The sequence below is a fragment of the Zootoca vivipara genome, chromosome 1 (genome assembly GCF_963506605.1).
Source record: "Zootoca vivipara chromosome 1, rZooViv1.1, whole genome shotgun sequence".
In the NCBI taxonomy this organism is placed as follows: domain Eukaryota; kingdom Metazoa; phylum Chordata; class Lepidosauria; order Squamata; family Lacertidae; genus Zootoca; species Zootoca vivipara.
Genome location: NC_083276.1, coordinates 134,668,511 through 134,685,134, shown reverse-complemented (window position 1 = coordinate 134,685,134; position 16,624 = coordinate 134,668,511). Strand labels below are relative to the sequence as shown.

The following is a 16,624-nucleotide window of genomic DNA, read 5'->3' as shown; positions in this document are numbered from 1 at the left end:
TTGAGAGTCCCATGGACTGCAAGAAGATCAAACCTATCCATTCTTCAGGAAATCAGCCCTGAGTGCTCCCTGGAAGGACAGATCATGAAGCTGAGGCTCCAATACTTTGGCCACCTCATGAGAAGAGAAGAATCCTTGGAAAAGACCCTGATGTTGGGAAAGATTGAGGGCACTAGGAGAAGGGGACGACAGAGGACGAGATGGTTGGACAGTGTTCTCGAAGCTATGAACATGAGTTTGACCAAACTGCGGGAGGCAGTGCAAGACAGGAGTGCCTGGCGTGCTATGGTCCATGGGGTCACGAAGAGTCGGACACGACTAAACGACTAAACAACAACAAAAAGTTGTAACGTGACTTGGGGATTCAAAAGATATGTTTGTTAAATTAATATAATTTAGTTTTGCTCAGTAAGTAAAATGTGTGTAAAATTGCACAGAAATAATAAAAATGACTGCCAAGTGCTTGCAGTTACATGTGAGATCTGGGGTACCTTGTTGTATTGTGAAAGAGCTTTAATACAGTTTTATGGGGGGGGGAGTGTGTGTCCCTCACTCGTTCTGTTAGTGCCTCATTGGCCCAGGGAGTTGGTTCTCTGAGAGCCTCCATTGAGCAGTGTCTCCAGGTCTTCCTCTGTCTTCAGGCAGGAGTAGGGAAGCTCCTCCAGTTTCTTCAGTCCAGGGTGTCTGTCTAGCCTCAGTGCCCACCCACATGTCAAAGATTACTTGGAGAAGCTACACTTATTTCTCCACTAAGAGTACACAGATCCCCTAAATGGCAATTACACACAATACTCAACACTTTCACCATGGGGGGGGGCAGGCATTATGTGGGGGGAGCAGAACTGAGTTACCTGTGACACAATTTGCCAGTTAGTTATTTTTATTTATTTGCTTGACTTAGCAGGGCTGCCTCTCCGGCTATGTCCATGTATTTTACTAAACTTATTTGAATCACTCTGTGGAACTGCTGTGCATTGGCACAAGGAGCCTCTGCATTCAGTGTGTTATCCATCAGTAAAGATCTATGTATAGTCCACAGCGACTGTGACCCTAAGGATTTGCTTCAAGATGATAATAATAATAATAATAATAATAATAATAATAATAATAATAATAATAATAATAATTATTATTATTATTATTACTGTTTTCCACAGAGAACAGGAGCCAGTGCTGCCTTCCTAATGCCTCCATGCTCTCTCCCCTGAGCAGGCATGGGGCACCTTAGATGTCTGTAGAACTCTGTGCGCGCACACAGTCATTTCACATTTCCATCCTCGCTCTGGGGCAAAGGCCTTGAAGGGGCTGCTTGGGAAGCTGTGGCGTGCCAGGCTCCTTGTCTCAGGCTCACAGCACATTCCACAAAGCAGCAGCTGCAACTGCAGCCTTCATTACCAATACTGATATTCAGGACATTTCCAGTGCCCACATTTACGAGACACTACAGAGTGGATCTACATGCATCAGTTGTGGTGGTCTTTGTTTTTCTGCCTCAGTGAGCGGTGTTTTGATTCCCACCCTATGTCCCTACAGGCCCTGGTACATTGCACAGTCGCATTTTGCTAGGAAAATGGAACACTTACCATGCACTCACCAAATGGTACTTACAATGCAGGGGGGCCAACTTGAATAAAATTTTGGGAGACTCAGGGAAGCCCCGCCCCGCATAACTGATCACAAGACATGGTGCATACACACCATTCGAATGGTGATGCCCATCAACTTTGGGGGATCCTATCCCCCTCAAATATTTAGGGAGGGGCTGAAGGAACCTTGGTCCCTAGGTGCTGGCTCCCAAGTTACTGTGAATGCAACTTATCCAGCAGAATAAGTGTGATAACCACCAGCAGACCCTGCATACAAACTGCTCCAAGCCTCATGCAGCAGTTACTGAAGGGTGGGGCATTCCTACCCTTAAGAACATTAGAGGCCCTGTTTTTTGACTAGCTTTTCCATGCTATACTCTGTATATGTATTATTTCCACACGTTATCTGTGATCTTGGAGGAGCTTCCATCTAGGCCTGGGCGTGACAGTAAGCCTGGGGAGGAGCAGTGGAGGAAATGATGAAGTTTAGCCACGTTTCCTGCCTAGAGCAAGTGGAAGGATATTGTTAGCCCCCAGTAGGCTCACTCGCTTATTCTGCGATAAATGTCCCATTCATGGTTAGCATCCAGTGTTCCATTCTTGTTGATTTTGCATTGTTTCCATAGGTACCTGTCCCCAACACAATCTCCCAAGAAAAAGGTTTCTTCCGCTTCAGTATATCCTCCTCCAGATGGTCAGCACGCATTGGCAAACCATCCTCAAAAACCTTATAAATCTACTTCTCTCTCACTGTTCTACAAAAAAGGTTGGTGGTGTGTGTGTGTGTGTAACACATTTTTATTTTCAGGCAGTGGGCAGAATCCACTGCGACAGGATTCTACCTTTCTTTCCCTCCCATGACTGCCACCATTGCACCCCAAAAAGCTGCTCCAAGAAGGTCTTCCTTCCATGAGCTTGTAAAGCGCTGCAAGGGGGAGAGCAAGAAAGCGGCAGGAGCGGAGTTCTGTTCTGCTCACACATGGGCAGCAGCATTGGCTGCCTCCCTTGGATCCTCTGTATTCCATGACAGACATAATCAAGAGAAAGGGAAGGAATGCAGTCTGGAGCAGGGAGGGGAGGGAATGAGTTTCAGTCCTGAACATTTGAGGAAGATTGCCAATTCATAATAATGGAGAAATAAATAACGCCCCGTCCCATGCCGGGGAAGACAGGCAGGTGCAGCTACCGCATTGCCACACACAGCCGGCATTGGACGGGGCTTCGGAGACCTTCTCCAAAGCTCCGTCCCATGCCGGGGAAGACAGGCGGGGGGGGGAGAAGCGCTTCTCTCTTCCCCCCCCCCGCCACCTCGTTTACAGCCAGCATCAGACAGGGCTTCGGAGACCTTCTCCGAAGCCCCGTCCGATGCCGGCTGTGTGCGGGGCGGTGGGGCGGGAGAAGCCCTCCCCCCCTGCCTCGTACACAGCCGGCATGGGACGGGGCTTCGGAGAAGAGCTGCGCCTTCTCCGAAGCCCCGTCCCATGCTGCCGCCATTCCTCCGGAGCCCATAGGAACGCATTGATTAAGTTTCAATGCATTCCTATGGGAAACCGCGACTCGCAAGACGAATTTTTCATAGGACGAATTGAGTCCTGGAACAAATTAAATTCGTCTTGCGAGGCACCACTGTATACCAAAGGCATCTAAATCTGCATAAATTCAGTATGGTTTATACTTCTGATAATGGCTAATTATTATGTCCATTCTCGAATGTTTCGGCTCCCGAATGCCAAAAGCCCGGGAGTAAGTGCTCCGGGTTTGGAACGTTACTTGGAACACAAATGTCCAACATGGCTTCCGCTGTGCAAAAACCTAGCTGCCGGGCAATCGGAAGTCATGCCTCTGAAGTCGAACGGACTTCCAGAATGGATTACATTCGAGTTCCGAGGTACCACTGGACTGGACTGATATTTGGCAAATTATATAATACCACTTTCCCCCTGTATCTGAAAGAGATCCTACTAGGTGATTTAAAAGGAGAAATAGAATTAAATGATTTATAGCTAGTTCCTACATTATTTTCAGGGGCAAAACCATATTGCCAAATACTGGGAATTAGATTTAAACCTGCAAATATCCGACTGGCTGGTTAATAGCTGGGAAACAACCATTTTAATTAACTCTATAACACACATGCATTTTAATACAGTATATATTCTTAAACGAAAGCTGCATAATTTCTTTAAAACAAGAGTAGATTCATCAAAAGCATATCTATTTTTCTGAGCAGTTCACTTCTGTACATACCATGCTCAGCTCAAAAGTGCAAAATGCAACAATGCATTTGAGAAATGCTGTTCTGTTGCCAAATAGGCTGTTGGCTGGAACTTGGTTCTATTTAAAATCACAGTGCTTTGCTTTAAATTTCTGCAACACTAAATATTATGTGTCAAGCAGTGATTTGAAGACGATTCTCCTCTCTCCTCTCTAGTGCATTGGCTGGCTTATATGCGATTGAAAAACTTATGTTCGCGTCTTCTGTCTGAGCACCCTGAACTTGAACATTTGATCTGGACACTCTTTCATCACACACTGCAAAATGAATATGAACTTATGAAAGACCGGCACTTAGACCAGGTAAGGAATCTGGCGGGTGTGAGCTGATTTCGGTCTTGTGTAGCCTATGCTTCTTTCTTCTTTTAGCTTCTCCATGGTTCAGAAACATGCTAAATTTGCGAAGTAAGTGTGTATTTTTGAGAAACCCAGTAGCCTTTCTCAATCTTCTCCACACAGAGAACATACCAATTGCTTGTTCTTCCTCTTGCTTCAGACATCGCCAAATAAACATTTATTATTATTTTTTACCTTCCTTGCAAGTCTGAGCTCATTCTGTGTTTTAGCCTGACTGTCACCCTGCAACTCCCCTCCCCCAACAGCTTCATGCAGTTGTTGAATAACATTGGTGAGAAACAGAGCACTCAGGAACATCGTGGTACATATGCCTTAAGCTGAGTGTGCCCCTCAGCACTATCCTCTAGGATTTACCCCCCAAGTAAGAGCAGAACCTCTGTAATAAATGCCATCATCCCAGACAGGAAATCCAGGATACCAAAGCAATAGATTGTCCCCCCTCCACATATTTTGCCGTTTGTAGGCTGTCCACCTTGGACATGCACACGAAAGCTCATACCAAAATAAAAACTTAGTTGGTCTTTAAGGTGCTACTGAAGGAATTTTTTTTATTCCTTCAGATGTTTGCACTAGTGAACATTAGGTGGGTGGAGACCAGATAGAATACATTGTCAGTAATGGCCCCAGGTTTTATGAAACGTCTTTCCCAAACACATGCGGGAGGTACAAATACTGTTGTTGTTTCCGTGACAAGTTAAGAACTTTTTTATTCTCCCAAACATTTAGTGGTTGATTTGGTGCAGTTTTTCTAAAATTTTGTTGCATATTAAAATTGATATCTCCCCCCCTTTTTTTAACAAGTGGAGTATTCAAGTGCTTGCTGGTTTTTGTGCTTGTGTTATAATTGTGTTTGTGTGTTTTTTTATTATTTGTATAGCTGCTTTTAATAGAAAAGCAACATAGGAATCTTAAATAAAATTAATTAAACTTTTAGGTAATTCCAAATTGTGTGTAGTTCCATTTGTTGAGTGGCTGCTTAGATCTCATCTTTATTGCTTAGAGTTCACCTCTGTGAAGGAGCAAAATGGAAGTGAGGGGCTTCATTGATGTCCAGTTCTGACAGGCACTCTCTGTTTTTCCATAGATAATGATGTGCTCCATGTATGGCATCTGCAAGGTGAAGAACATTGATCTCAGGTTTAAAACTATTGTGACAGCATATAAGGAACTCACTAATGCAAATCAAGAGGTATGGGAAACCTTTCAGCATCAGTTTTCTATATAGCTCTTTTAATTATAGCTGCTAGTTGGGTCTAACATTTCTTTGAAACATTATGGCATTGTGAAAATGTGTTGCCATCCCATTTTGTCCCAGCAGAGATAGGCAATTGAAACAAAAGAGAAAAAGACTTTCTCCATTGTCAAAAACATTTGAATATCATGATAAGAAAATGGTAGCATTAAGAAAGATAAGGACACTCTGGTTGCTTTAAAAAAATCTTCATTTTATATTGCTTTTAACTCTCTGTCATGTTTAGAAGGTGCTGGCTGCAAAAGTAAAACTGGATTCTTTAGCGCTGGAAAGAAACACACTGCTTACTTAAAGAGACAGATACAAGTTTTCAAGACAGAGATGGTTAACGGGGAGAATAACAGAACCCAATATAGCAAAGACACTGTTGAACACCCCACTGATTATTGATATCATGCGGCAATTATTAGATGAGCAACTGAAAGAGCTGAGAGCTGAGATGCATAGAATGGTGAAAGAAATTAGATTAGAAAAAGAGCAGACCAAAGAATACTTTGGGGGGAAAATACTGATCAGGATCTGCCTGAATATGAGAGTGGAATGGTAAAGCAAGAGACAGCAGATGGTGAAACAGAGACCCAAACAGGTGTCTAGAGGAGTGAAACAGGTAAATGATGGAGTTGTGGTGCTGGAGGAAAGGAATGGGACTATTGATAGAGACATTAAACATATTGAGGTGGCAGAGACAGAACTGAGAGGGAAAGGATCCTGTGTACAAGTGGAAGTGAATTCAGAGGAAGCTACTGGTGATTCTTATGGGAAAAGAATGGAAGAAACAGAAATGGAAGGAACTTTTCTTTCTAAAATAGGATGGGAAATCATGGCCAGCAGGAAAAGGGATTGGAAGACAGGGAATGAATTAATGAATATACAGTGGTACCTCTACTTATGAATGTTTCTACTTGCAAACGGAGCTCCGTCCGCCATCTTGGATGCTGTTTAGATAGGATTTTTTCTACTTACGAATTTTTAGATAGGGTTGCTTCGACTTACAAATTTTTTCTCCCATGCATTCCTATGGGATTCGACGTACAATTTTTTTCGACTTACAAATGTGCGTTCGGAACGCATTAAATTCGTAAGTAGAGGTACCACTGTACAACAAGTAAATAATTATGGGTTATTTTTCTAATTAGAGATGTTGGAATTTCTTGGAGATAAAGGTGTTATAATAACAATTGAAGAGCCCCTTTTGGATTTTTTGTGTGGAAAGGAAAATGAATGAACCTGAGGTGTCTGGGATTGAAAGATTGGGGAGGAACCACGGGACATTGCCCACGGGACAGTTGGATAGCACCCTGGAGTGAACACTTTGAATATTCTGAATAACCTTTATATACACAATTGACAGATGAAGAATCAGAAGTCCTTTTTTATTTCTTCCTCTTTTTCTTTTTTATTATTTTGATCTCCTATTTTCATTCTTTTTCTTCTGTTCACTTTATTCTTGCTTATGTCCTGTTTTGCTTTTTGATGTTCTCGATTCTGGGTTAATACACACAGGAAGGTGATGGTTGACAAAGGACTCTGTCTGAAAGGCAGGGAAGGGAAAACCTCCTGGGGTGGGGGCTGGGAGGGGAAAGGGAAGCTCCCAGGTGAGAGCTAGGAGGGTCCACCCCCTTTTGTTTAAGGCAAGGGTAAAGATCTACCTTTGAGAGAGGGCTTTGTATAAAATAAATCTATTTTCTGTTTCTCATTTTGTTTCCTTTTCCTTTTGTCTCCTTTCCATTTTTTATTTAGATTTGTTTGTTTTTTATTGTATTGTATGTGGGAAAGTATCAATAAGAAGGGGGGAAAGAAAATGATAGCATACGCTGAACAGTGTGGATGCATTAGTTACTTAAATGATGTCTTGAACTTTTGCAGTTCCTGAGTTAGATCCAGGAATGCCCTATCTAAAGGCAATTTTAAAGCTAAGCCAACCACCACAGAGGGACATCTTTCCATTAGGACTGTGCTATGGAGTAGAATAGAAGAAAATGCAAATACTAAAGAGAGCTTATATATAACTTTCTATTCCTGTCCAGACTTTCAAGTGTGTTTTGGTTGGGGAAGGAAGATATGATTCCATTATAGTCTTCTACAACTCAATATTCATGCAGAAGCTGAAAACTAACATTTTGCAATATGCTTCCAATAAGGTAAGTAGTTGTGCTCCTGTCCTGAGTCTAGTGTAAATTAAGAGAAATGAGCAAAAATTAATTGGATGGATTACAGAATGCCTATCCTGATATGAAACCACATTAGCTCTTCATCTCATGCCTTTCTCCACGTCCCTTCTGTCAGGGAAGCTCTGAGGATGAGGACCAGGGAGGGGGCCTTTTCAGCTGGGGATCCTCGTTGCAAGGGGGGGGGGATGTTCTCTACAGGTTGGTCTGCCTGGCACCTTTGCTGACATCTTTTTGGTGCCAGATAAAAACGTCCTCTTTCCTCCAGGCTTTTGATGGACTGTGATGCTGATGTTTCACTACTGATGCTCTGTCAAAGCTTTCTGCTGCTGTTAGGTAGATTATTTTGTGCATTTTTAAACCAACAACATTAGTTTTTATGTGAATGTATCTATATTATAAACTGACACTGTTAAGACCACATTGATGGAAGACAATCTTACTCGGCTACGAGTGATCACCAAAGAATAAGGTTATAATCTAGTCTTACTTACCCTTATGTTTTTAAATACGCTGCAAGTAGCTTGAAGGCCTTTTTTGTGTAACAAGGAACTAGCCTGTTTAATTGATTATGTTGTTGTTAATAATCATATGTTTTCATGTTAACAGCCTCCAACATTATCGTCCCTGCCACACCTTCCTCACAGCCCTTACAAGTTTTCTCATTCCCCTTTGCGTGTCCCTGCGGGAAACAACATTTATATCTCACCTTTGAAGAGTCCCTACAAATTCTCTGAGGGGCTGTTGTCCCCCACTAAAATGACACCCAGGTCAAAGTAGGTAACCTGTTTCTTTAAGCAAATAACTGAATCAGACACAAAAACGAGCTAGATAGAATGTTTCTGGGCTGAAAGGATCAGACTCTTGCTATACATCTTCATTATGTGAATGCTTGGGGGGCTCTGTCATCTCATCCCCCTTCCCCATATCTGCTACAGGAGATAGGGGGTATATTATATTATATTATATTATATTATATTATATTATATTATATTATATTATATTATATTGTGCTACCGGTACTAGTAACTAGTAAACTAACCATAAGCAATACTATACTATACTATAAGCAATACTTACTTTTTTGCTATGTCATTTACTGATTTATATGAAAACTTTTTCAAGATAATGTGGAAGTATTATTGATAACCTTAAAAAGTATTAAGGATTAAAAGTCTGATGTTTTTAACCTGGATTTTCAGTTTCTACTTTAGCTATGTCATGATTATCTCATCTAGAACTTGTTTAGCCAAATGAAGCCTCTGACTTGGGCTATTGACACAGGAACTTCAGCGATCTGAAGAAAAGCAGCTGGGGGAAGGGGCAGGGGAAGCAAGAAAATTCGTTTAGTTGGGTCAAATAAATGAACCACCTCCAAACAGCCTATTAGAATTATGCCCAGACTAGGAACGTCACTCTGACTGGTTGAACATATGGATATCATTGGTTATCAATCCTTGTCTGTAGCATTCTCTCCCCTCCCCCTCAGGAGTAGTTTGTGTTGTAGTTTAGGGAGTTAAGAAAATGGGTTTTGATTTCTTTCCTTTGAACAAGATATGTCTAGCTGATACGACTTGGCACTTCCTAAATCTGGGTGAAAAGGAGCAAGTTGAGCATTATGGGGAGTATTGTGCAACGTTCTCTTGTGGATGTGACGGTTTTCACATGTCACGCCTTGTATATGAGGTAACTCTCATCTTATGCAACAGTTTGGTTAAATATGTGAAGCCAGGAGACCCCGTAATCGCTCCCTCCACAAGGGTCCCAGAGCCCTGCTGGTGCCTTCTCAAAGCCCAAGTCTGGCTTCAGGAAAGAGGAGTGAGAGCTCAGGCAGGGTCCTAGAGTCCTTGTGCCTCCTTCCCACGATCGTAGCTTTAGGCAGGTGAAGCCAAAAATAAATAAATGGAAAGTGGGTTTCCTTCAATTTCCATTTATTCATTTATTTCCCACCCATACATGCAAAGCTGCCATCGCAGAAGTAAAACAAGCAGAAGATGCAAGTTGCCTGTAATCTTTTGGCATTAGTTTAATAGAAAAATGAAAGTTATGTTTTTATCCCATTCTTGTTCTTGCAGAATATTGGTCTCAATTGGAGAATCCTTTGGGGTGAGTTTTGTGTTTGAAATGATAATTGCTTTAGAGTATTATGGTAAAGATGCACGTTACAGAGCTACAGCATGTCCCTTACATCTTTTTAAATAAAGAACATCTGGAAGGAGTGTGTGTGAAGGAGTTTTGTGGTTGGCTCTTTCCCCTCACAATTTGCACCCATCAAGCTACATGTCTCTCTTCAGGCGAAAAGATACAAGAATCTGTTTTTATTCCCCTGTACTGAGGTGAGACAGGAGCAGCCTGAGGAGGGCAATTATGAGCGGAAATTTACCAACATGGAAAGGGTTAAACATCCCCCCCCCGGTCATCTTTCTGCCCTTCTGATTTCAGCTCCATCATTAATAGCAAACTAAAGTGGTTGAATTTCAGTTAGTTTGGAAGTGAGCAGAGCCACACAAAAATGAGATAAAGTCGTACTTTGGTTTTCGAACAGAATGCATTCCGGAAGTCCATTCGACTTCCAAAATGTTTGAAAACCAAAGCACAGCTTCTGATTGGCTCCTGATTGTGCGGGTGTACCGGAAACAATAGCGGAAGCTGCATTGGCCGTTTGGCTTCCAAAATAATGTTCGAAAACCGGAACACTCACTTTCAGGTTTCGATCGTTTGGGAGCCGAAACATACGAGTACCAAGGCGTTTGGACTAGTGGTTTCTACATACAGTATTGAGTGGACCATCTGGGTTGGAACCCTCTTTCATCCTGAGGTCTGGATTCCCTCATGGGCAGCCTTCCAAGGGCCACACACCAGGGGTGAGTGGGGCTAGAGGCAAATGGACTGGGACCTTACTTTTGCCCCATTGGCTGCATTCCAACCATGCAAAGGTGAGATCACAGGAATCTGCCTGCCAGCCAGCCAGACACCTGGCCCCTCTATCCCAGCGAGTTTCCAGGGTCTCAGGCAGGGATCTGCCACCTCAGTTCCTACATGAACCTTTTAGCATAGTGAAGGGTAGCAAGGAAGGGTGGCCTCCCTGCCCCCTGAGCTAAGCTTGAACAAGGACTACAGTGCACCTGCGCTAGGCTGGTTGGACCTTCAAACTTCCATTCTCTCCTTGGGCTCAGGTTTTTTTGTGTTTCCTCCCTCCATTAACACTCAGCAGCTTATAGTACAGTATCCCAGAAGGAGTGATGGTTAGAGTTTGGAGAGTAAGTGCTATGATATTAAAAAATAAAAGCAAATAAACACCAGCTCCCTATCCTAATCTATGTGAGGCTGTTTCAGGAATACGGAAGGGAAGAAAGATGTATTTTCCCTACTGAGACTTTGATGAGTTAATCCAGTCTTGTGCTTGGTAGAGGTCCATTCCTATGAAGTTCAACTGGAGGAAGGGAAGGAGAAGCGATCTACCCCCGTTTCTCCTTCGCCCTCTGAAAGGTGGAAAGACCTTTGGAGCACCATGGCAGCTTGTGATGGATCTGCTCCCTCCACAAACAGAAGGGTAACTGAATCAAACCCATAGTACTGTATTTCTCAGATAAATTGATGGATTTCAACTTTTGTGTGGTTCTCTGGCATTCTAGACTTCTGAAAAGTTTCAGAAGATAAACCAGATGGTGTGCAACAGAGATCATAATCTAAAACGCCATGCCGAAGTGAGCACAGCGCCCAAACCTCTAAGGAAGAAGCTGCACTTAGATATTGGACAAGATGAAGCAGATGGAAGGTGAGCTTGTTTTTAAAGTGGTTGGATTCAATTGTCTATATTGATATAACTTTCTAAAAGGAGAATGGAACGTTTGGTTAAGTGTACGTATGTATAATTATGGCAATTAACATGTTTTATTTTTTATTCAAAGTGATAAGGAAGTTTCTCAATTTTCCAAAGCAGCTGCTTGTAACTCATAAGTCTTGCTGTATTGAAATGCCGCTTGTTTCTTCTACAAATGACACTGGAAATTTTTGGTGAAGCCTCTGTGTGTTTTGATGGTTATATAACTGATTTCATATAGTAAATGAAATTATGCAAATGCCTAAAGTGCGGTGTAGACTGTATATTTCTCTCTGTGTGTACACACACACATTAAACTTGAATGAGAAACTATGTCTGGTTTAAATTATTAAATTATGTTCTGATCTGCCAAAGGAGATTCCTTCACTCCCTTGGAAATTCCACACAGAGATTAGGTGCAATGTACACTGGAAGTCATTCGGTGCCGTTTGCCAAACATGTATCCATGTTCTCATCTGATTTGCAGTGGGAAAGCACATACGCGTTTGCTGCCCTGGGGCACTCGTCAACCAACCATGCTTTTTGGATCAGAGTATTGTGTAACTGTGTGACTGGGTTTTTCTCTCTCTACAGGGAACACCTCTCTAGAGATTCCAAGTTCCAACAAAAGCTTGTAGAAATGAGTAAGTTCTTGCCGCCAGGAAAAAATAGTTCTCAATATAATGGAGTGACCTTCTCAGGAAAGGAGGAAGAGGGGAACAATCCCTTAGAAGGACCCATTCCTTAAGGCATGAGCAATTGTCCTCTCAGGCCTCTGGGGGAGTGGAGGGATCTTGGTCGTGGGGGAGTCAGTCATTAGCAAAAAAAAGCCACCTGTGATGGGGATAAAAGATTGGTGCCTGAGATGCTTGACAGCATGGTCTCCATGTGTGGATGAGACTGTATTGCAAGGAGGACGTTTGGACTTATTTGGCACTGGGGAATATTTGGGGACAAGCCAAGCCTGTACAAGCTTGTATGTTTAGCCTGGAGAAGAGAAGGTTAAGGGGTGATATGATAGCCATGTTCAAATATATAAAATGATGTCATATGGAGGAGGGAGAAAGGTTGTTTTCTGCTGCTCCAGAGAAGCGGACACGGAGCAATGGATTCAAACTACAAGAAAGAAGATTCCACCTAAACATTAGGAAGAACTTCCTGACAGTAAGAGCTGTTAGACAGTGGAATTTGCTACCAGGGAGTGTGGTGGAGTCTCCTTCTTTGGAGGTCTTTAAGCAGAGGCTTGACAGGCATATATCAAGAATGCTTTGATGGTGTTTCCTGCTTGGCAGGGGGTTGGACTGGATGGCCCTTGTGGTCTCTTCCAACTCTATGATTCTGTGATTCTATGAGAGGCAAGCTGCCCTTGAATCAGCATGGAACCAAACTATTGACACGTAAAATATAAAGGTGGCAAAGCAGCTTTAAAACAGATTGTTGGGGGAAAGTTGATAGGAACCGAGGAGGGTCCAGTTCAGAATAAATCTTTCCCCCGAGATGAAGGTGAAATTTTGTTCAAATGTCTTTGGCACTTGGTTTTAGACTGTGGTGCTTTGATCTCTTTGAACTGCTGCCATGCACCACTGCACTTTCAATGCCTAGATTCTGTCCCTCTGTGAAATGTTTATATGCCAATGCTAGACGCTTCTGAGTCTGCAAGTGTGAGCTTGCGTGCTTGGTCTTAGAGGAGAGCATTGATATAAGGGGCATATGGAGAACACCAGCGGGATACAGTAAGCTCTGAATACAAAATCCATAGTAAAGGCAGGGAAGGAAGCACTGGAGGGGGAATCACTCGGTATATCAGATAGGGCACAGAGTCCAGCAAGCTGGAAATCCCCAAAGGGGAAGATTTCTCCATAGGAATGCTACACATGATGATACTGCATCCCAAAGCTAACTTAGTGCTGGGGGATGTGCCATCAGCCCCCTGACCAAATTGCTCAGGATATTGAGATAGATTGTAGTAATAGGTGATTTCCATACCCTCATATGGACAGGGTATATGTGTGCTCCAGTCAAAACGAAGAGGTAGAATTTTTGATGCACTGAATGACTCTACTGTGTTCATGGAACTGACCAGAGAACTTAATCTTAAGTGGCACCCAGGACACCTTTTCGCCTGAAAGGGAATCAAGGCAGCTTAAAGATAAAATAGAAATAGCTTAAAACATTTGGGGGGGTGTCATTAAAAACAGTTAAACATTAATAGAATTAAAAGGTGTGTATGTATATAAGATCTGTTAAAACACAGAGATCGTTACAATAAAAGCACCATTAGGTCCAATCGCGGACGACTCTGGGGTTGCGGCACTCATCTCAGTTTAATGGCCAAGGGAGCCAGCGTACATCTTCCAGGTCATGTGGTCAGCATGACAAAGCCGCTTCTGGTGAACCAGAGCAGCGCACGGAAACGCCATTTACCTTGCCGCCGGAGTGGTACCTATTTATCTACTTGCACTTGGATGTGCTTTCAAACTGCTAGGTTGGCAGGAGCAGGGACCAAGCAACGGGAGCTCACCCTGTCGCGGGGATTCAAACCGCCGACCTTCTGTTCGGCAAGCCCTGGGCTCTGTGGTTTAGACCACAGCGCCACCCACATAGCACCAGCCTTTTCCTTAAAAACAGTCAGTTCCCAAAAGCCTGTTGGAACAATAGATTCTTCACAAGCTGGCAGAAGGAAGCCAGTTTAGCCTGTATAGCAGGTTTCCTCAAACTCTGCCCTCCAGATGTTTTGAGACTACAATTCCCATCATCCCTGACCACTAGTCCTGCTAGCTAGGGATCATGGGAGTTGTAGGCCAAAAACATCTGGAGGGCCAAGTTTGAGGAAGCCTGCTGTATAGGGAGGGGGATCCAAAGTCTGGGAGCAGTTTAAAGCAAAACATTCACACAAATGGGGTGTTGGCCATGCACAAAGTAGCTTAGCAGTTTTCTAAGTCTGGGTTTCTTGATTTTGACTGTGATAGTCTCCGGTGGTGGCATTCTTGGACTCAGATGGGTTTTGTCCCCCCTTGTGCTCTTAAGTCAGGTCCTTTTAATAACTGATGCAGTCCCGGGTTTTTCTGTGCCAACTTTTCATTATTCCTCTTGATACTGTTTTTATTCATTCTGTTCACATGTCCATTGTAATGAGTACCGCATTTGTAGAACAAAGGCCAGATCAGCTGCTTACAGGTGAAACTCGGAAAATTAGAATATCGTCGAAAAGTGTTTATTTCAGTAATGCAACTTAAAAGGTGAAACCAATATATGAGATAGATGCATGACATGCAAAGCAAGATATGTCAAGCCTTTATTTGTTGTAATTGTAATTATTTGTAGTTGGGCAGGTCAATTATAAATGGAATGTAATTAATGAAATGTAATAGTGATGTTTATTTTTGTATTATTGTAACTATTTGTTTTAATACTGTGGAATTTTCAAAAGAAAGCATTTGTAAAAATTAAAAGAAAAATAAAAAATAATAAGTTGCATTACTGAAATAAATGCACTTTTCAACAATATCTAATTTTCCGAGTTTCACCTGTATTTGCCTTCCACTTATTTTTCTCATTTAATGCCCAAAGTAAAACTGTTGTGCTTGTTTTTTTAGAATCTACTCAAACCAGAATACAAAACCAGAAACTGAATGATGGAGCTGATACTTCAACCACTGATCAAAAGTGAACTTCCACATTATGTGAATTGTGTGTTTTGCTGTATCTTTATCTTGCCATTTGCTAATTTGAAATAGTTGGGCTTTATAGCCAATGTTTTATAGCAGTATGCAATATTAGCTACTTAATTGCCATATATATGGGTTTTTTTAAGAAAAAAAATTCCTTGCTTCCAAATGCAGCATTGGTGTTTAATACTCTTTTATTTATACAAATTCCTTAGAGAAAAGGCATCTGAGATTTAAGTAGACAGTCAAAATGCACTTGTGTTTTAAGAAATGTCATTTCAGTTTTAGACTTGCAAGCACTATTTACCTATTTTATGCATTAGAAACAAACATGCGAACAAAAAAGCAGTTTGTACATAATTTAATTACACATGCAAGGGCTAAGATCTACAATGATATGTATAACTTGAACATGAGGTGTAAAAGCTGATTGTACTTGAGTGGGACTGGATCCAGCTCACTGTGTAGCCATACTACTGAAACAAAGATGCTGTACCTCATTAATATTTCCACCTTCATTCCTTTTGTTTTCAAGCACTTATTTGCTTTTTGTAATCTGGTAGGCTTCTGGAATTTTACTGAAATGTACTGATAGGCATATTCACCATTTTCTTTTCTGCAGTACAAAATACTAAATGTGCTCTTTTCCATCCATATCTTGAACAAAAAAAGATGTTAAAAGCTTTCATGCAAATAGGTAGTTGGATTTTAAAGCTTAACTAGGCTATGAAAATGAAACCCAGGGGTTTTACTAGCAATAAGTTTAAGATTTTGGCTACCAAAGTTTAACTATCCTATTATAATTATGTATTGAAGCAAAGGTGACCACTGTTCATTGAAAGTATTATTCTTTATACAGATAAATATTACTGCTTCAAGGATTAATTTCACTTTTTCATGTAAGCAGGGATGGTCTTCATGTAAGCAGCAGTTTATAGTTTTCCTTGTAGTTATGTCCTTGAATTCTCATAACCACGTGCATTTGATTTTGGTCCTAGGATGGCTTAGAGGTGAACTATAAAAATGGATTTTTTTTCTCACCTTTGTCTCCAAGTATGGATTATTTTCATGCTGCATGATATATGGGCTTATAGGAAAAAACTACATTCTTGACATTTTTATTTCAGTACAATAAACATTTACAAACATTGGTTGTTTAATGTTAATAGTGACTTCAATGCAGTCAGATTGCTAGCAAAATACTAGTGGTGTAACTATTTTTAGGGCTTTTTCACCTGCAGTTTATTAGGGTTTTAGTATTATTACAATACAGTTTCATATTCACTTGCCGTCCTGGTCCCTTCCTCCCTCCCTCTGCCCTCACGCCCTTTTGTTGTTGTTACATTTCCTCTTCAGTTGTTCAGCAGAAGTGTTCAGGTTTGCATGTTCAGATAAGGGTTAGGGTAAAAGAGGGTCAGTGCTCTGCGTTCCAGATACAAATAGGCTGGAAAGGTTTGCAGCTCCAAAAATATCATTCACAGCCCTTGAACATTTCC

At 41.7% G+C, this 16,624-nt stretch overlaps 1 protein-coding gene across 2 annotated transcripts in view; it reads left to right on the top strand.

The window, feature by feature from the left end:
- The window catches only part of RB1 (RB transcriptional corepressor 1), a 55,122-nt gene extending 38,540 nt beyond the window's left edge, over nt 1–16,582 (top strand). The window contains exons 19-27 of one of the 2 annotated variants that reach the window (XM_035139875.2): nt 2,213–2,352; nt 4,018–4,163; nt 5,302–5,406; nt 7,497–7,610; nt 8,247–8,413; nt 9,713–9,743; nt 11,273–11,415; nt 12,055–12,104; nt 15,057–16,582. In XM_035139875.2, the coding sequence (XP_034995766.1) occupies nt 2,213–2,352; nt 4,018–4,163; nt 5,302–5,406; nt 7,497–7,610; nt 8,247–8,413; nt 9,713–9,743; nt 11,273–11,415; nt 12,055–12,104; nt 15,057–15,130 (970 nt within the window). In that variant the 3' untranslated portion in view covers nt 15,131–16,582. Of the gene's footprint in view, nt 1–2,212; nt 2,353–4,017; nt 4,164–5,301; nt 5,407–7,496; nt 7,611–8,246; nt 8,414–9,712; nt 9,744–10,344; nt 11,416–12,054; nt 12,105–15,056 lie in introns of those variants that run through there. The other variant, XM_035139895.2, reaches the window with a different exon arrangement.
- Nucleotides 16,583–16,624: the final 42 nt, after the last annotated feature.